The sequence below is a fragment of the Akebia trifoliata genome, chromosome 5 (assembly GCF_017979445.1).
Source record: "Akebia trifoliata isolate Shusen 1 chromosome 5, ASM1797944v1, whole genome shotgun sequence".
Classification (NCBI taxonomy): domain Eukaryota; kingdom Viridiplantae; phylum Streptophyta; class Magnoliopsida; order Ranunculales; family Lardizabalaceae; genus Akebia; species Akebia trifoliata.
This window is the reverse complement of record NC_141379.1, coordinates 33,197,057-33,217,513: the sequence shown is the minus strand read 5'-3', so window position 1 is coordinate 33,217,513 and position 20,457 is coordinate 33,197,057. Positions and strand designations below refer to the sequence as shown.

At 36.0% G+C, this 20,457-nt stretch overlaps 3 protein-coding genes across 6 annotated transcripts in view; 2 read left to right on the top strand and 1 right to left on the bottom strand.

The window, feature by feature from the left end:
* LOC147402362 (histidine-containing phosphotransfer protein 1-like) overlaps nucleotides 1-20,457 on the bottom strand; it is a 44,658-nt gene that overhangs the window by 21,413 nt on the left and 2,788 nt on the right. The gene's annotated exons all lie outside the window — the stretch shown is intronic.
* RKF3 (receptor-like kinase in in flowers 3) lies at nucleotides 195-4,644 on the top strand. 3 transcript variants are annotated; one of them, XR_015178880.1, is made up of 3 exons: nucleotides 549-685; nucleotides 868-2,451; nucleotides 3,389-4,644. XR_015178880.1 is itself a non-coding variant. In XM_086443980.1 (1 exon), exon 1 carries the CDS (start codon nucleotides 442-444, stop codon nucleotides 2,344-2,346), a length of 1,905 nt encoding a protein of 634 aa, XP_086300106.1. In that variant the 5' UTR covers nucleotides 195-441; the 3' UTR covers nucleotides 2,347-2,597. The 3 variants fall into 3 exon arrangements, 1 of the variants encoding a protein (XP_086300106.1); XR_015178879.1 differs by having other exon boundaries at nucleotides 196-2,451; nucleotides 3,389-4,643; XM_086443980.1 differs by lacking the exon at nucleotides 3,389-4,644 and having other exon boundaries at nucleotides 195-2,597.
* Nucleotides 8,083-15,486, top strand: LOC147402364 (sugar transporter ERD6-like 7). The gene is made up of 18 exons (XM_086443982.1): nucleotides 8,083-8,529; nucleotides 9,508-9,570; nucleotides 12,196-12,285; nucleotides 12,388-12,447; nucleotides 12,542-12,607; nucleotides 12,688-12,753; nucleotides 12,852-12,927; nucleotides 13,060-13,124; nucleotides 13,367-13,459; nucleotides 13,539-13,619; nucleotides 13,742-13,826; nucleotides 13,915-13,958; nucleotides 14,040-14,102; nucleotides 14,195-14,254; nucleotides 14,344-14,397; nucleotides 14,489-14,548; nucleotides 14,636-14,750; nucleotides 15,207-15,486. Exons 1-18 carry the CDS (start codon nucleotides 8,332-8,334, stop codon nucleotides 15,344-15,346), a joined length of 1,479 nt encoding a protein of 492 aa, XP_086300108.1. The 5' UTR covers nucleotides 8,083-8,331; the 3' UTR covers nucleotides 15,347-15,486.

Sequence of the window (20,457 nt, the reverse complement as noted above, 5' to 3'; positions counted from 1 at the left end):
GCTTCAGATTATCAGATTTGCACAAAATGGATCCTGATCCGACCTGGACCTGATCCATTAGCAGTCCTTATCTGTGCATGAATCCTGATAGTCACATCAAGCTTTGTTCTACGAAATATGGGCTTTATTTTCCGGGGCGGGCTCAGTGGTTAGTTGCGTTTCTAAATTTTGCTTCTGTGCGCACAACAGAGTCACTGAAAATGTTTTTTAGTCAACCAAACAACGCCACCTAACCTAATCTCCAACTAAACCGACTCAACGGTCAAGACTTCAATGGTAAAATGATCAGTTATTCTCCCAAGCTACAGACAAAAATCAAATCTTTGAAAAAAAAAAAAAGAAAAACAGATACTCAACAATGTCATTAAAAATCAAATTTGATTTCTCTAAATCAAATTTCTCACAATTTCATTAAAAAACCCTAACTCCTTTACCTCTCCAATGTCCCTCTCTCTGTTCTTCTTCTTCTTCTTCTACTGCGGATTAGGGTTGGGGTTATCTAATTCTTCTTCTAATCTCGTTAATGGCCACCAAATCCCTAACAGAAGACTTGCTGATTCTCCATGTCCAATGAACTTTGAAGTTCTTCGCAAATTCGTCCAAGGTACGAAACGCTCTGAAAGATTCGAGTGTCGATACATTCTTCAAGGACTTCGTCTCGTTCAATCCGAATACCTCAAGAGAAGTGGGTTATTTCTTCCTCCTTTAAATTCTTCTGAGACTTGTTGGACTTCTTATCAAACCCTAGTAAATGAATTTGTCTCTAATTTCGATATCAGAACCAAATGTGGGTTTCAAACTAACTGGATTTCAGAGGGATGTATGAACATCGCGTCTCGATCACAATTTGAAACTCTTATTCCACAGGATTCGATGCAAGGCGTGCGGCAATCTTGTAACCAATCGCTGGAGAACAATTCTCCATGTGCGTCCTGCACGACGAGCTTATCGCTCCTCCAAGCTTCGTTTCTTCCCGGTCCGGAAATCGGGAACGTAACGCTTTGTAGTGCGTATCCGTTTATTTATGCCGCAGCTTTGGTCAATCAGCTCGGTCCAACGGACCATGGGACTGCTAAGTGTTTGTTCTCGCTCGATGTTTCTTCGAAGGGAAATAAGAAACGAACAACTGTGATTTGTGGGGTTGTGATAGGTTGTGGTGTAGGTTTGTTGGGGGCAATTGGAGGGTTGTGGTTTTTGTTGAGAAGGCGTAGTAAACGGAGGAAGAGGAATAAGTTGGTTAGAATTGAGATGAATTCTTTTTCGGGGTTGGATTCGATGAGTGCGAGCACAACGTTGATTAAGTTTGCGTTCGATGAAATCAAACTAGCTACGAGGAATTTCTCTAGGGATAACATAATTGGGAGGGGAGGATATGGGAATGTTTATAGAGGGCTTTTATCGGATGAGACTGAGGTTGCAATGAAGAGGTTCAAGAATTGTTCTGCGGCCGGGGATGCAAATTTCACACATGAGGTTGAAGTTATTGCAAGTGTTAGGCATGTAAACCTGGTTGCTTTGAGAGGTTATTGTACTGCAACTACTACTTTCGAAGGACACCAAAGGATAATTGTGTGTGATTTGATGCGTAATGGAAGCCTTCACGATCATCTCTTTGGGTCGATGGAGAAGAAATTGAGTTGGCCAATTCGTCAGAAGATTGCCCATGGGACGGCTAGAGGATTGGCTTATTTGCATTATGGAGCCCAGCCGACTATTATTCATAGAGATATCAAGGCTAGTAATATTCTTTTGGATGAGAACTTTGAACCCAAGGTGGCCGATTTTGGCCTCGCAAAGTTTGCACCAGAGGGGATGACTCATTTAAGCACTAGGGTTGCCGGGACCCTTGGATATGTTGCCCCTGAATATGCTTTGTACGGGCAGTTGACGGAAAGAAGTGATGTTTACAGCTTTGGGGTTGTGCTTCTTGAACTTTTGACTGGAAAAAAAGCACTTGTTGCCACTAATGAAGGCCAGGCTACCCTCGTGACCGATTGGGCTTGGTCGTTGGTGAAAAAAGGGAGAACAATGGATGTTATCGAACGAGGCATGTCTGAGTTGGGTCCACCAGAAGTCATGGAGAAGTATGTTATGGTTGCTCTTCTTTCTTCTCATCCACAATTATATGCTAGGCCGACTATGGATCAGATTGTGAAGATATTGGAAACTGACTTGCCTGTGCCCTCAATTCCTGAAAGACCCATTCCTATTGTAGCGGAGATTGATGACATTGAGAGATCAGTGAGCAGTAGTGGCTCAGGTTATCTTTCTAGTTGTGCTGGTTATCAGACATTTGCCTATGAGAGTGATCGTCCTACAAGTTCTCACCAGAAGGAGGAGGAGTAATCTTTACGTTCTGATATCTTTTATATTTAAAAAGATGGGAAAATTGGATGGTCTAATATGAAGTGATCATCCCCAAGTCTTAACCTGCGGTGGCTTCCACATTGAGTATGCTCACCTCTTCCCATTTATTGGTTTAGATTTTCCGGTTTCTGAAATTGGAATCATGACTTCCTTTTGTACAAAAACACACGATTATTCTTTTTGAATTTAAACGAAATGGTGCATGTATTATAGATTACTTTATAGTTCAATTCAAGGCCTTTTTTATTTTATTTTTTGTGATTAAATAATTTCTTCAGAATCTTGATGACTATCAGAATTGTAAGTGATGGTCTATCTCCTCTATCACTAATACCATCTTCAAAGGTATGAGAGGATTGAATAGAAGTAGAAGTAGAACTATATCCCCTTTTGCATTTCTCCTCACTAAAACATAGTGGCTCAGCCATTAAAGATGAAACTGGCAATACCTCCAAAGTAAGGATCACTTGCATGGCATATATGTATATTGAGTTATTTAGCCATGATGCCATGTTATGTAGGTTTGATCTGTTAAAAGATTATATAAGTAGAAACATTTACCAAGTAATGTTTACATTGTCTTCATGCGATTGATTTGTTATCATTCTGTTCAAGAATTTGCAATTACTATTGAAGGTGGACAATTATTTTTTATTATGGTAAACCAGGAAGTCATGGTCTGGTTATTAGGTGGCACATATTGAGGTGCTTTGTTCCATTGATCATTTTATCTCATGTGCTTTGATTCTTTGGTCTCGCTATCACTTTATAGGATCTCTCTACACTATTCTCCAAATCATCTTCACCTAGAAACCGTAATTTACTAATAAAAGACTACTTAATAATTTGCCATAAATACGAAACTACTATTTCGTAAGAGAACTTTGTTTGGCCCATTTCTTCGCTTGTAAGTACATCAATAAAGAGGTCGGTGCCTAAAAAGGCAATGCATGATGTAGGCCCATTTTTTTCACACTCAAAATCGATATGTTGCTAACATTGGTCATTGGGTTCTTTGTAGGTTGACAAACAGTCTGGATAAATTTTTCCTTTCCCCCTGTTTTTCCTCTACAAGGCAAAGATTGCAGAATGTTAAGGGTTCTGTAAAGTCGTTATGCCGTCCATGCAATTGAACCTTCGCCCCCTTCTACTCCCACAATACAATCTTTCACCCCAACTCGTTTCTTCCCAGCAAGCATAGATCCCCTCCTACAGTGCCTCATCCCAGCATGGCTTCAAGTGTTGGAGAACCTCTACATCCTTTAATAGTTTCTCATACATACAATGGTTACCTTCCAAAGCTGCCTCTACTACCCTCCAAGGTTTATCCCTCCAGACCTCTTCTTAACAGGCCTTACTGAAGAAACAGAACTTCTCACAAGTGATACAACGAGATAGGCTACAGTGTGGTAAACTGTTCAATAATTTCATGTTCAATCTGTAGCAAAACTTCAAGAGAATTTCCGCCCAACAACTTGAGTTGTTCGCTGTGGGTTATATGGGTATGGATTTTCTTCCTTTGAGTTGTACCCCTATTAACATCTACACCACTAATATATGTAGCAATGACTAGAACACTAGTATTCGTATCTGACACGTTGTACCCCACAAACCCGATAGTTCAATATATGTATCCATACGTTATATTCCAAATGTTGAGCATGTTAGCATACCAAATGTATGTGTTTCGGACAGATTTGAGGATACAACACACTATTCGACATGGAAAATTCTTTGAAATGGCGCTTTGTTGGTCTGTAGCTTCTAATTACCTGATTTATGGGAATCTTCCTACCAGCTATTTAACCTGGGCAGATGAATGGTCTTTTCTAGAGGGATTCACGGAATATTGTTTGAGTGCAACCTTTTATTTTTTTGGAAGGTCAACAGGGTTAAGGCAGACCCAGACCAGCTACAACCTTAAGAAAGGAAAACCCCTACGATCCTTATCAATGATAGAACTGAGGTTACAAGAGAGAACTCCACTATCTATTTCAGAACATTCCATAGAGTCTTGGGAGGATGTAAGATAATCCGCCGCTTGGTTAACTTCCCTGAAAACATGGTTGAAGGTGTACCTATGGAAACTAGGAATGAACCTTCTAATGGAAAAGACTATAAGTGTATAACACTCCATGGAGTACTCCATTGGTCGTTAAGAATATTGACAGTCATTAATGAGTCTGCTTGAACCCGAATGTTGAGGTTACTTTTTGTGATACATAACTTGAGCCCTTTAAGGATAGCTTGTATTTCATGATAAATGATTAAGACTGGGTTCACCCGGTGTGCAATAGCAATAATTACCATTCCTACATAGTCTCGAATGATAGCTCCAAGACCACCTCGAGTGTCTGAGAATGAGTCATCAGTGTTGAGTGCCCACGTGCCAATGTCTGACTTTGGCCAGGAGCAATAAACTCTCCTAGGCTGAGAGAAGGTCGTATTAAATTCCCAAACTTGAAGAAAGTGTTGATTATAGTCAATATCCTCGATCTCTTTCAATGAATCTTCAAATTTTAATCGAATTTCTTCTTGAATCATAGAGACAATAGTGTTGTGGTTATTAAATTTGTTTTGAAATATCCTGTTGCATCTCTCTCTTCACAAGTGATAGATGAAAGCATAGAAAACGACTTTTTTGATATCTTGAATAATTGAGTTGAGTGTGTACAAGTGTGAGAGTAAGAGTGTTAGAGAGGGCATAGCATCTCCATAGTGTTGTTATTTTGACTCCTATTGTTTTGTTTTTTGTTTTTTTTCTCCATAATCACTACTTTATATTATAAATCAATAAAATATTCTTAAAATGAAGGTTTACACCGAGGCAGATCACGACTTGTAGGAGCCAAATGCCATGCCCATATGGCCCACGCTGTTATGACACCCATCTTAGGCACCACGACAATGTGTACAACCTATGAAATGTGAAGTGCACATTCACGTGATTGTTTTGTAGCTCGATGACACTACTCATAATTTTGAGGACATTTCTTCTACTTAATAATGTGAGGGCTAAAATGCAATATTGAGGTGAAATTTTTAATTTAATAAAATCAACTAAAAGCCACTATTGTTTCTAGTAAAACTATAGAAAAACATTTCCCTTACTGACTTAGTAGGATTTTAACTCTTACTTAAGGTCATTTTGCCCAAATGGATTACCACATTGGCAATCTAACACTACATCCTCTAGATTTTGAGGAAAAACTCAGATCCCCCCACCCCTCGGGAAAACAAAATTAAATTTTTTTTTTTATTTATTCATCCGAGGTTTTTGAAATAGGAGAGCTATTGAACTTCTACGGAATTCTCAAATTTAAAATTAAAATTTAATATTGATTTTTTTTCTTTTAAAATTCATAAAATTTTATCCTCTACAATCCTGTGGCGACTGATGTTTGTGGATGCCATAGGTGAGCTCAACAACCCTTAGTAAGAGTTGAGATCTTACAAGTTAGTAAAGGGTTGTTGAAGGACCCTCCTTGCATCATGACATGTGGTGTTTTCGAAAGATACCTTAAATGCTTTTGAAAAATTAAGGACTTCAAGTAAACTAAAAAAAAAAGTAACGTGTCATGATGTAAAGAGGGTTTCATAAAATTTTTGAAGCCGTCTAGCTGCTTCAAAGTTTGACTCTTGTAAAGAGTACAAAAAGACAAATTCTAGATGAGCCGTGATAAACGGACACCTCCTCTGACTTATGCCCCCGTCACAAGACCGTAGATCATTTGCCTTGGGTATATAAGAAAAGATTTATGATTATGCATATCTCAAAGGCAAATGATCTACAGTTTTGTGATCTCGGGGGTGTCAGGAAATCATTATTCATTCTAAGAACTGATTCCTCTCAAACATGGATGCATCTAAGGAAAATTGAATGATAACTTGATGTGGTTGATTGACGCAGTTGATGTGGCATGTGCACAGAATTATTGATTTTTTTCCATTGAATATCCCGACGAAAAAGATCTATGGTTCCATGCACTGCCACATCACGTCAGTTTATCACGACTCAATTTGTATATCTCTTTCAACAGTCGATTGATTGGCGACAGTTGGTGCTGGACCCTAGAAAACATCCCACAGACACTTTCACGATTAACTTAGCAAAGAAAAAAAATCATCCACCATCAAACAAAACCTCGAGATTAGTAAGGTTTTTTTTTTAATCCTTAAATTAGTCAGGCTAGTCTCACTCAAAATAACGGTACAGTAAGAATCCACGTCAACGGGACACCTGACTGGGTCCCTACTCATAACTCATAAGGGACTACAATTCCAACAGAAATGTGCCACGTAGACCAGTGCTATTTTTGAGATCCGCGGAAACCAACATTTCTATTGAACCCCACGTTGCACCCACCCTCTTCCTTCACATGTTTGTTTTTCATTTGTCAAAACTAACCTTCTCTCCTCCTGACTAAGGCTGTGTGACTTGGATTTCTCCCACACGTTTGTAAAGAGTGAAACTAGCCTCACTATCCTTGTAAAATTTCACATCTTACTAAGGATCTTTCACTACAGCACCCTCTGGATTTCATGGTAAAAAACACCTGAATTTAAAATTAAAATTCAATTGTGAAAAATAATCTTTTTTTTTGTTATATATTTTTTCAAAATACTTAGAATTTCCTCTCCTATAAGTCTGGCATCTGATCATGTTTTTTTTTATTTCACAAGGGGATGCCGTAACTTTCCTTGCTAAGTTAGTAAGAAAAGTGTTTGTTTGTTTTTTTTTTTTTTTTTTTAATATAAAAAAGTAACGCTAGTTTGACTAGGTAAGATTTTAAATTTAACTAAAGATAGTTAGGACCAAGATATGGTCTAACATATTTGCAATCAACCACCACACCCTCTAGATTTCATTAAAAAACCCATATTATATTTAAAAGAAATTGTTTTTGAACTTGATACAAAGTATTTAAAATGTACACTCAACGAACTCTTAAATTAAAACTTTAAATTCAACATTAATAACTAATTTTGTTTTTTCTTCAAAGTTCTTAGAATAATGTTCTCTTGATGCCCTTAATAGTAAGGAAAGTGTTTTTCTTAATAAAGTCCCAAAAATTAAAGACTAAATTATGTTAAACAATTATGCAAAATAGTACGATAAATAAATAATTGATAGATCAGAAGAGTACAATATGATTAAGATTTAACTATTGAGAGGATATGTATTTGTTTTAAAGTAATTTTCATAAATTTATTTTGGATATTCTTATTAGAGTAAAACTAATCTTACTAATTTATTAAGATTTCCAATTCTTAGTAAGGGTCCTTGAGTTTCCCTTGCGTTAAAAACATGATCCAACGTTATAGGGTTGAATAGGACAAAATTCTATGAGCACCCAAAAAAAAAAAAAGAAGAAAACTTTAAGTTTAATAGGACTTTTTCCATGAAATGTAGAGGGCTGTGGCCTGTGTAATTGGATTGGCACATTTAGTAAGATTTAAAATCTTACTAAATTAGTAATTTAAGTGTGTTTTTATTTTTATTATGGAAACTATCTTGATAAACATGAGAGAAGAGAGGATTTTTTTTATTAAAAAAAAAACTCACGAACACCTGTTTTAGTGGAAAAAAATAAGAAACGTGAGGGTATTTTAGGATTAAAAAGAAAACAAACGTGTGAGGGAAAGAGAGAGAAAGAGGAGGGTGTAACGTGGATCAATAAAATTGTGGGGGGTTTTCGTGGTCTCCAACTCTCCATAGCGCGGATGTTCAAACTCGGGCTCTCTGGATCACGACTCCAATACATAATACTCTCTCCATCATTGAGTAGGTTTTGGTGGTAGCCCACTTCACAGCTCAGTGACAGCTTCATGACTCCTCACACGTTCTCTCTCTCTCTCTCTCTCTCTCTGTCTCTTATATAAAACAAAGTACAAGTCCATGTGAATATTGAAGAAGAATACTGTGAGAGAGAGAGAGAGAGAGAGAGAGAGAGAGAGAGAGAGATGGATATCCAGCAAGACGTAGAGAACGGTAATGGTCTTCAAAGTGTAGAAGAAATATCAGAGCCTCTCATCTCACATCATAAGGTATCAGATCACAAACGATCTGAGGTCCAAAGCTGCAATGGTAGTGGTTCAATTTGGATGGTTCTCCTCTCCACCTTCGTCTCTGTTTGCGGCTCTTTCGAATTCGGATCTTGCGTAAGTTTTTTTTTCTCATACATAGAGTCCCAATCGCTGGGTTCACCGAGTCTGACTCACTGAGTCAATTTGAATAGGTTGTCAATCATTGATCTTTAGTAAGGCTTCGTTTGGAAAATGGAATTTTGAGCCTTACTAATTAGTAACAGTGTTGGGAATTATCATTTGAGAGTTTTTTTGTTAGATTGATAATATATATTTTAGCAATAATTCAAGGGGTATTTTAGTCATTAATTGAAATGATGACGGTATTCTATTCAAGAAAAACACATGTACGACATTAAGTTTCGTCATATTCCAACAAATGCTGAAGTTGGAAATGGGTTTAAGACATTTCTTGTATCCACTCCCTAGTTCTATGAAAATGGCTTCTTGATTCTATTAGGAAACATTAATTGGAATCTAATTAAAAGCACGAGAGGCTCTCGAAACACATTAAAAAATCTCTAATGCTATCTAAAGGCTTTAAGATTGAATCAGGGTTAGGTAAGGTGTCTCGTTCCAATAGAATAAGAGTCTACATGATACATTATAATGTAAAACACACCGGACTCCTAATCAGGCTTTTTTCCACATGACATGCAGTCTGATGTGTTTTATCTCCAATAATTAATACGGTAGACACCTTCTAAGAAACATTTGGTCCCGTTCTGTGGAACAATTATTGTGTCAAGTATGCATGATTCCACAATGTGATTTTCAAATCTTAAAGTACAACTCCAATGGTCCCATAATTTTTTTTTTTTTTAAATGTTAAATGAACACGATTGTGTTTAGTGGGTTGGATCTGCACAACTAGCCAATCAAAATGGTTTAAGTTTTCCATTTTATTTCATTTGATACATAGAGGTGTCTAGATCAACTCTCTATGAAGTAACCCAACCGAGTCAACCATCTACTTCACTCATGAATTAAAACTTTCAAGTCACTTATATTATTTTTGTTTTGAAATTAATATTGATATATTTTGAGTTGCAGATTGGTTATTCTGCACCAACGCAGTTGGGGATCACTAACGATCTTGGTCTGTCCTTATCTCAGGTTTGTTCATGGCTACTTTCACTGATCTTCTTATTTATTTATTGAGATTTATATTATTTACCTAATCACATTATAACTCAAAGATTCTCTTAATAATTATTTGATTAAAAGAATTAACGAAAACCTTTGATTATTCTATTCTCATCGATTTTGAAGATAAAATTGTTAGAGAAAAAAAAAGTAATTAATCAAATCATGCACAAAACAAATGGGGTCTTGTCACCAAGGTTGAACACAAAGGGTTTATACCAAATATATATATATATATATATATATATATATATATATAGGGTCCCTTTCAATGGCTAACTTTTTGGCAAAACATTTTTCAAAACATGAGTTAGAAATTTTGGAATGGACTGATTTTTGGTGAGGATGATCTCTACGGTGAGGAGATTATCATCACCACCAAAAATCAGCCCATTCCAAAACTTCTAATCCCATAAAAAATAGTTTACAAAAAATGGACGGTCCACGATTTTTCAACTTGTAAACATGGGTTAGAAGTTTTGGAATGGGCTGATTTTTGGTGAGGATGATCTCCTCACCGTAGAGATCATCCTCACCAAAAATCAACCCATTCCAAAACTTCTAACTCATGTTTTGAAAAATGTTTTGCCAAAAAGTTAGCCATTGAACGCTACCCATATATATATATATTTTCGATAAAGGTTATTTTCATAATTTTATATTTTAGTAATATTCTCCAAAATCTGGAGGATGATATCTAAATTCTTACTTTTTGAAGGGGTTTTGAGATAATTTGCCGCCCATGTGAGAAGATCCGACCAAACAAGCAAGTATGCTCCTTTAGTTTGCTTAATAATATATAATAATAATAACATATAAAAAGAGCTTACACCCATATTGATATGGTTTGACATATCGCAAAAAATAATGATGAATGCCCGATTGGTACACGGATGACATGGTAAGAGCATAGAACTTAGATCTTTTTCTTGTGTATTCCGAAGAAAAAGATTTATCGTTATGTGCTCTTGCCATGACAGCCGCGTAACAAAAATCGCATGCATCCAATCCGTCATGACTCTATTGCAAAGCAACTTAGAGGTTGTGAGTCGAAGTTCAGCTTACCCATTAAAAAAATCTTATAAAAAAAGTTAGGGTTCACACACACGCAAGCTTTCTATAGAAAATATGCCTTGCATTCCTCGCCTCAATTTTTTATTTTTTATAAATGCAAGGTTAAAATATTCCTTGCTTTCCTGTCCACAATATCTTAATGAACATGAGTCATACCATCGTCATCTACATGGATTTAAATTAATTTAAAATGACATTCTTTGGATATCTTATACATTAGAGCCACATCGAAATGTTTTACTGCATTTTATTGATTGGATTTATTAGCATGTGCACCATGTTTTTGGGCAAAGACCATACCAACCATGCTCAAGGTTGTAATTGGAACGAAGGACTATTTAACTATATGGACTATTTTTTATTTTATTTTTGCTTGTCATGGGTATCCTCACCCTTCGGATAAAACTAATCTCACGGTCACACACGCTGCCCCCTCAGAAAGTCCTGTGTAATTGGTTGAGTCGAACGTCAACTGGACCCTTAAGGGTGGCTCTAAGGAATTCATTGCTTCATGAGGGTTTCACACACTTGACTTACCCTTCCTGAGGAGCTCATCAAGGCGCGGCTTGCCACTAGGCCAACCCCTTGGGGTTTAGCTATATGGACTACGCGTCCCTCAAAATATGATTGTCGACATTTTTTCACCATTGGTCAATGCATATTAAACTTGGGATGAAGTTCAATAACCATCCATTTTTTAAGCATTTGACATGGTGAAAAAAAATGAATTCTTATATTTTTTGATCTATTCTAAACCACGTACCTTCCTTAAATGGTTGAGGTATCATTTGGGTTGTGCCTTCTTTTTATGAATTTAATGGTGAAATTTTGATTTTTTTTTTTATTTAAAAAATTCCCTTTCAAACTTAAATTATTAAATCAAATTTTGAATAAAGTAAAATTTTCAATATTAATTCATCTGAAAATAAGCACAAGTCTTGCATTTTGCACCAAGGTAAACCTAATATCACCAATTTAATTGGGTGTTTTACTAAATTACCCTTTTCTTTTCCATATCACTAAGTACATTAAATGTTCAAGTTCCATATAGATCAATATTCCAAGGGAATCCCTATGAAATATTTTCCAACCGTGTCGATAATAAAATAAATGTAACAAAAATAATGGCTGCGAATTATTTCTTATCATCAATTTTAACCATTCCTATGCTTTGTGTGTTTGCCATTCTAAAATTGTACTCCATATATTTAATCTTGGTTCTACTAATTCTAAATCCCTTGGATTTCATATATAACATACATACATACGGGGGCAGAGCCAGGATTTTCTTGTAGTGGGGGCAAACTATGATTAATTGTATGGTTGAAGAACTTGAATGGAGGGAGGTGAGGGTGTGGGGGTAAATGGGGAGAGAGCTGAGAGAATGGAGACAAATGGGGCGTGTAATTAGTTGAAAATATAGGGGTGTCTCAAAGTTCTGTGGAGGCAATTACTAGCTCCGCCACTGCATACATAAATGTTTATAACTAATCCTCCTTATTCATTTTAACGACTTTGCAGTACTCGGTATTTGGATCAATAGCAACTATTGGTGCCATGATTGGTGCAGTAACCAGTGGTCGAATCGCTGACCTAATTGGTCGAAAGGGGGTAAGTAAACCGCGATGGCCTAATAAGATAAAATGGGTATGAACATTAGCTGAATTCAATCCAAGTAGCCCCTTTAACTAACTTTGTTGCTTAATGAAACAGGCTATGAGGGTGTCATCCATTGTCTGCATTGCAGGTTGGCTTGCGGTCTACTTCGCCGAGGTTTGCGTGTCATCTCCATTCTCAATTTTATGTGCTTCAGTTCCATTTCATAAACTTACAAGAATAAACCATATATCTTTGACTCTTATTGTAGGGAGTTGTGTTGCTTGACATCGGAAGAGTGTGCACCGGATATGGAATGGGCGTCCTTTCTTATGTGGTACACGACTCTTTACATTATTAACATACTGTTATCTTCCAAGACTACATTAGTTATAAAGCTTGGTAAGTAATTAACAGGTACCTGTGTTCATAGCTGAAATTGCACCGAAGAATCTTAGAGGAGGGCTCGCGACACTAAATCAGGTAAAAGTGATACTTGACACAACATTCAGTTACTATTAGTTTAAATAAATAAAAAAATGGGTCTTTAATTGAAGTGTGTACTTGCTCTTGTTCTGCAGCTCATGATAATTTCTGGAGTATCATTCACTTTCATTTTAGGAACAGTTGTTACATGGAGAACACTAGCACTAATTGGTAATCTTTTGAGCATTTCAGTTATGATTTCTAATAAAATTACTGTTAGACAACAAGATGAATTAAACAAGGGAGAAAAAAAAGAGAGAATATTATGAAAAGTGTTTGACGGATGACTTGCATTTCTTGCAGGAATTATCCCATGTTTTGTTCTTCTTCTGGGTCTCTTTCTTATTCCTGAGTCTCCTAGATGGCTGGTACGCTATTAAAGGCTCTTACAATAGTATAATAAACAAAAATTTATTATGTAAAAGATCAATGTATTCTTGTTCTTTTCACTAAAAGACAAAATAGGAAGGGGTATTATTGAAAAATGAATGTAGTGGAGAATACTAACGTCCCCATTAGGTCTTGGACGTTAGTATTCTTCATATATATATATATATGGAAACAAAAAAGAGGATCACATGAATGACATTTAGATGTATCGGTGTTGCAGGCGAAGGTAGGCCTCCATAAAGATTTCGAAGTTGCATTACGGAAGCTTCGTGGGAAGGATGCCAACATTTTCGAGGAAGCCTCCGAAATCCAAGTTAGTTCCATGTTCTATTCGATTCTAAAGCTTTGTAAGGTAGACTTAACAAGGCTAATTTTTTTTTCTTTTTCGACAGGACAACATAGAAACTCTTCAACAACTTCCCAAAGCAAAATTACTTGATTTGTTTGAGAGAAGATATCTTCTTTCTATTATTGTGAGTGTGATCGACAGCTATAAAATTAGTTTAGTAGATATTATACAATAATGTTCTACGAAGTTCGGTTAATCCTTTGTAAATTACCCATCCTTACATGATTGTTAATATTTGATGATCAGGTTGGAGTTGGATTGATGGTGTTTCAACAATTCGGCGGAATCAATGGAATTGCATTTTATGTGAGCTACATTTTTGAATCTGCAGGTAACGATGCTTTTACTTAAGATCATTCTTTCTTGAAATTTATCAACAAAAAATTGAACTTCATGTCATTGTATTTATAATCTCTCAGGATTTCCTTCCAATATCGGAACTGTAATCTACGCTTGTATTCAGGTTTCAACTCCCTCCGTAACTTTGAAATTAAAATATTTTTCTTTCATCCAAAGTTTCTTAGTAAAATTATGTTTTCTTCAGGTCCCAATAACAGGGTTGGGTGCAATCTTAATGGATAGAGCTGGAAGAAGACCACTTTTATTTGTAAGCTCTAGAATTTATAAATCATTGGGTTTTAAAAGGCAAGATTTCACAAAATACCTTATGAATGTAACATTTTATTTATGCAATTTCAGGTTTCTGCATCAGGGTTGCTTGTAGGTTGTCTTTTAGTTGGAACTTCTTTCTTCATGAAGGTAAGATTTTCCAAACTTTCTTCTTATATAACTATTATTTCACTGTGTTTCTATAAATTTTATGAGTTGAGAGATCTTTTGTGAACCAGGCCCATGAATTGTCACTCGAATGGGTTCCTATACTTGCTCTTACTGGCATATTGGTAAGCAAAAATTAATAGTATGGCATATTGGGTTTCACTTGCATAATTTAATTGTTTTAGAACTCATGTCATGCCTTTTTCTTGAAATCAGACATACATAGCTTCCTTCTCAATGGGAATGGGAGCTGTTCCTTGGGTTATAATGTCTGAGGTAAGTTGAAATTTGTAAAACTTGTTATTCCAATTGAATGAAAAGTATGCAATTATGAATCTTAATTTAAAAGTGTTTTTGTTGCAGATATTCCCCATAAATATTAAGGGAACTGCGGGAAGCTTGGTGACTTTGGTGAACTGGTTCGGATCATGGGTAGTTTCTTTTGCTTTCAACTTTCTCATGAGCTGGAGCTCTTATGGTAAGTAAAACATTATATGAGTCTAAGCAAAGCTAGAACATGAAATTTGAAATGGTTGTTGGCTTAAGAACCCAAATCTTAGTAAAACCATGGAAGTGCTTAGTTTGGATTGCCATAATTAGACTATAGAAATTACTTTTCAAAATCTAGAATCTTGTTTGACTACATTTTCTAGGAACTGATTTCATAATCCCGAATTAGATTCTCATTTGGCTGACACTGTTTCTACAATTATGACACAAAATAATATATGTAAGCAAAAAAGTGTCGCTTTAGCTAAAGACACAAAAATCAGATTGCCAAAACCACCATAAAAGGGTCCTACGTTGTTTCCGACAATAGTCGAATTTTGTTTCTGATTATGGAGGATCGATTTTGTAAGCCATATGTAAAATAAGATTCTAGAATCAGATTACAGTAGACTTCTCTAATGCATACTTTGTGTGTGGTTTTCAGGAACATTTATACTCTTTGCTGCGGTTAATGCACTTGCTATCTTGTTTGTGGCCAAAATAGTACCCGAAACCAAGGGACGGACTCTTGAAGAAATTCAAGCATCCATGAACACCTCAGAGAAGAAAACTGAATCTAAGTAACTAATTATTTGTTTGATATGTTGTTTGCAATTTGATGATTCAACTTCTATTCTTTTTCGTTTCCAATTTTTATTTCTGTTTAGAGATCAAATGCAAGAAGCAAACAAGAATAAGATTGATGATAGAAGTGTTCAATTCAACTCAATTTTCAAAAATAAAAAACGAATTCATTGATGTTCATGGCTCCATTCTTTTGTCATAATTACAGCTAACAATAATAACGTGCAAGTAAACAGTGGCAAGATTTAAGAGTTCGTGATAACTTACAATGAATAAACCTGAGGAGTTGGTTCAATGGCAATTTCGAATCCAATAAGCGGTAAGAGTCTGTAGGTTGTGTTCGATACCCAGTATGAGCAACGGCTCCTCGAGGTCACCTGCAAGGGTGCACCCTCACTTACCTGGTGTGTGTGATGTGTGGGCGTAGCACGTTCCTAGGGGAAAGACTTATATGCCTTGGTCCAGGCCCTGGCTCACCCAGTCCCACCAGTCGGACTGTAAGTTCAGATACCCCGATTAACAAAAATAAAAATTAAGGACTCTAAAAAATAGACATTTTTTTAACTGTTGAATTTGACTTTTAAATTTGAGAATTCACTGGTTGTCCATCTTCAAAGTCTTTGATTAGCCATAGAAATAAAAAATAAATTTTAATCTAATGTTAGACCAAAAACTCAGCAAGACTGAGTTACATTTGGTCCAACACGATAGTCCATGTCCATGTGACCCAAATGAGAACATGAATCCAATTTGTACATGAGTACGACTTTGAAGCGGTCAAGCCATTTCAAAATTTTGGAGCAACCCGAGTCGTGCTGGAGTGACCTCAAGAGTACCTCATATCGCACTTTCCTAAGGTGGAAGTGTGTAGGAACCTTTGATGCTTTTCATCGAGATGGTTCTTACTCACTTCCACGTCAGGAAAGTGCGATATGAGGTACAATCTTGAGGTCACTTCAGGATTATTCTATTCGAGATACTTCCTTGTGTAGTCAGTAGTGTAATCAAACTAATGACATACCACCCCTTGACCTCAGTCTTCTCATATAGACATAATTTTTTTTTTTTTTTTTGTTGTTGTCTAAATACCCTCATCTTCATCACTACACCATAGTCATCTTCATCTTCGTCGTTGTCATCATCATCATCATCAACATGATTAGTTTTGAAAAAAAATCAAAGATCTTTTTGTCATTTTTTATTAGTCCATAAGAAAAGACTGAGGCCGGGGCATGGTACAAATTTGAAAACATAAAGAGCATAAAAAAATGATTAGATCATGACAGCTACAATTTTTTTTTTTTTCGGGTTACATGAGTCAAGGACCACTTATCTTTATCAATTGCATTACATGGACCAAAGGACCACTTATCTTTATGGACAGTACGACCATGTGAAACCCCCAAAAACATTATTGGGTGTCGTATGAATCAAAGGACCACTTATCTAATTATATTTTATTGTATAATTAGATTTTAAACTTAGGAGATGAGGGACAAAATGATAATAATTGAAATACCCTGATTTTCAACCTCTCTCTAAAATTCCTTGTTTTCTTAAACTTGTCCTCTTCAACCCCTTTGGTAACTGAGATCACTTCACTTCCACTTTGCTCGATTTGGTTAATTATTTAATTCTAACTTACAAATCAATGAGAATAAAATAAACTTTTGTCATAGATGATGTGGGGGGAAATTCTCAATTATGGACACGTGGCTCGAATGAAGCTCGGATGGCCTGATATGTGGGCCCGGTTGACTAAAATCCTCAGATGCACAGATGTTCAGCTCGGACTTGTACCACCAGTCCATTAAGTAGCACGGATGACATGCTCGGTGGATATCAGGCGTCAGTATAGGTCGACAGGACGAATCTGACAGATGTGCTATTGACTGACAGCCCTGACAATCCATACCATGTCAGATCAACTTTGATTATGTCAGGATTGACAGAGCAGTTGCAGCTGATGAGTCAGAGAGTGAGCTAACTGCCATTAGTAAGCCACCTGCCATGGGTCATTTCAACGGATGGCACAGAAAACGATCAAGTTCAATGCTTATAAAAGGAAGAGGACTATGGGTAAAAGAGGTGGGCATTCTTCTTCTCTCTAAAACTAAATTAACATTGATCAACTTATCTAACTTGATCGTCGGAGTGGGCTGATTTGCAGGTCCGCCCGAACTAGGAGAGAGGAAAAGTATAGAGCTAATTTCAGCATCTACAGATGACTTTGTCAAATTAATAAGGGCTTGGTTTGGCACTAACATCTCAATTGATATACTCTATTACACCATTTTCTATTCTATATATCTTTACTATGGGTCTTGTTAAGGTGTGCCCAAGGACACATGTTAAATGCAATAAATACACTTTGGAAGTTGAATTTCCTATAATAAAAAAATATCCTCAAAAGATTATGTTTTACCAAAAATACCTTTGTGTATTTAATGTAGTTTAACGTGTGCCCTTGGGGCATGAACCCGACTTTGAAGTAGGCAACCCGCTTCAAATTTTGAAGGAACCCTCCTCGTTACAAGACACGTGATGTTTTGAATTTATTTAATACTCCTACATTTTCATCAAAATTTGAAACACCTCCTTGAAAATGCCTTGTGCAATCCAATGGAGAGGTTTCCTTCAAAATTTGGAATTAGCTGCATGCTTCAAAGTTTTTCCTCAGGGCACATGTTAACAAAATCCCTTTACTATTGTTATAATGAGGGATTTTGTACACGTTAAAGTGCAATAAATACACTTTGGAAGTTGGAATCAAAGGGTATTTCAATAAAAATAAATAAAGGACATGTTTGGTACAAAATTCAATTTTCAAAGTGTATTTATTGCACTTTAACATGTGCCATTAGGGCACATGTTAACAAGACCCTATAATTCGAGAAGACGGAGTACAAGTGGTTTGACACCAAAATTTGAGTGGTCATAAATGCCCTCACTTTTATATATAAATTTAAAGTGATTTTGACATACCTCTCTATATTTTGATAAATACTAGAGAAACTCCTCCACATTTCCTAATTGATGATATAGATCCCTTGATTGTTGTCGTTAATGAGGAACTAACACCAGATCACATTTGGGAAAATAAGTACTTGTCGAAAGATTGAAATACCCTTAAATTTAATATAATTAGGGTTGCAACCCTTGCTTGTGAAAATTACAAAAAATCCTTTGTTACTAAGGTTTTTAATGATTCGGACTACTAATTTTCACAACTTAAGAGTTCAGGTATCATTTCTTTTGAATTGGGAGTTTACCCTCTCACTTAACCAAAAAGTTGAAATACCCTTCAACCTTCCCAGGTTTATCTTGGAAGTTATTACCTAGACCTAAAATCTAGTACGTAGTAGATGGTATGAATAATTTTACACAAAATTTCTTATTGAAGCTTACTTCATCATTTTTATATGCAATTTCCTTCTCCATGAAATTTTGGTTGCGGGTATTTTGCTATCTTTTTCATTTTTACACTTTTAAGCAACTAGTATATTATTTGTCCCTTCATTTTTACACGATTAATAATAACAAAACGTTATTATTAAGTAAAGAAATTCAATTTTTATATAACGAAACTTTTGGTATTAGCTCCAACCTCCATACTTTACATCCATTTGTCTCATCTTCCTCATAGTAAAAAATATACATAAAAAAAAGTAAATAAGGTTACAATCACATGATTCCTCAACATATCATGACAATTTACACATGACACCTGTAAACACCCAAATTTGACCGAGCCCTCGATGCAAAATGCCCCAAAAATCGTAAAATTGGAATGGGCTCCGAGGCCCAAACCTACAAAAATCCAATGAATTTGCTGAGATAGTAGATGGCATGCTCCTTCCGTCCTGATTTATCGTGTTGCCCTAGTACACACCCATTGACGTTTCTTGCATTGAGATATACATCAGTAAGGGTCGCCTTGACATAGGAGAAACCAAGACTGACAGATTGAGCAAATATTTTTTTATTTTGTCGAAAGCTTCTTGACAGTCATCGTTTCATACTTTTGGCATATCTTTTCTGAGTAACATAAATACGGGCGCAAATAGGCGTAAGTTATGCGATGAATTTACTGATATACTCTTTCTTGAGTAACAGATCTAGATTCCCCTCTCAAGTTTGCTAACGACTATTCGTGGCTCGGCAACTCAAGTTAAGTCGCGAGATCGGCCACTCTACACTTCGAGTACTCTTTTTTTTTTCGAATATCCGACTTGGACTCCCCTCTCGATTCTTCCAACGATTAATAAGACTTGAGGTCCGGATCAAGTTACCAGATCATTGGTGCTGCCACAGTCATTATGATGCCTTAAAACATTCCCTGATCTGAAAGGACTTTTGGTGGGACGAAGTGTTGGCTAAGGTTAGGTGTAGTGAAAAGGTACAAAAAGAGGTTAAGGTCTGAGTTTATATGAAGTGGGCTAGACATGGGGTTCGTAACTCCGTGTTGATGCCAGCTCCGTGCTGTTGTAATTTCTTTTCAAAATGTTTTTCCGACTCCATGTCGATGCCAGCTTCGTGCTGATGTAATTTCTTTTCAAAATGTTTTACCGACTCCGTGTCGATGCTAGCTCCGTGCTGAAAATCCTCCAAAGTGGAGGGATGTTTCAAAAGAGTTGAAAAACCCATGTCCACAACACCTTTATAAAATTTGATATCATTCGATAATGCGCTACGTTATAAATAAATTACGCTACGGAACAAAAACTATTTATTTTGTTACAAAGGCATTTTTCCATTGTTCAATTACATCTTTTTCTTTGTTTGAAATTTTCTTCTTTTTCATGTCTATATTTTCAATTTTTTTCTGAAACCTCTTCTTCATCTAAAATCTTCTTCTTCTCTATTTGAAATCTTTTTTATTTTTTTCACTTATTCTAATGAAAGCTACAACGAAAATGATGATGAGGTGAGATATATGAAATAGTGTAATAATTACACATGTAAAGGAAACTATTTCACATCTAAAAAGATATGTGACAACTTAGCATGATACAATGATATACACACGATGCCTTTATACAGTTTGATATCATTCGATAATGTGATGTGCTACAAATAAATTACACTACATTACAAAGGTAATATACTTC

Bases quoted from the DNA above. Each gene is read 5' to 3' on its own strand.
- RKF3 (XM_086443980.1), top strand. From the start codon at position 442: ATGTCCCTCTCTCTGTTCTTCTTCTTCTTCTTCTACTGCGGATTAGGG.
- LOC147402364 (XM_086443982.1), top strand. From the start codon at position 8,332: ATGGATATCCAGCAAGACGTAGAGAACGGTAATGGTCTTCAAAGTGTA. The intron at 9,571-12,195 runs GTTTGTTCATGG...ACGACTTTGCAG, and splicing joins TTGGTCTGTCCTTATCTCAG to TACTCGGTATTTGGATCAAT. The intron at 12,448-12,541 runs GTTTGCGTGTCA...CTCTTATTGTAG, and splicing joins TTGCGGTCTACTTCGCCGAG to GGAGTTGTGTTGCTTGACAT.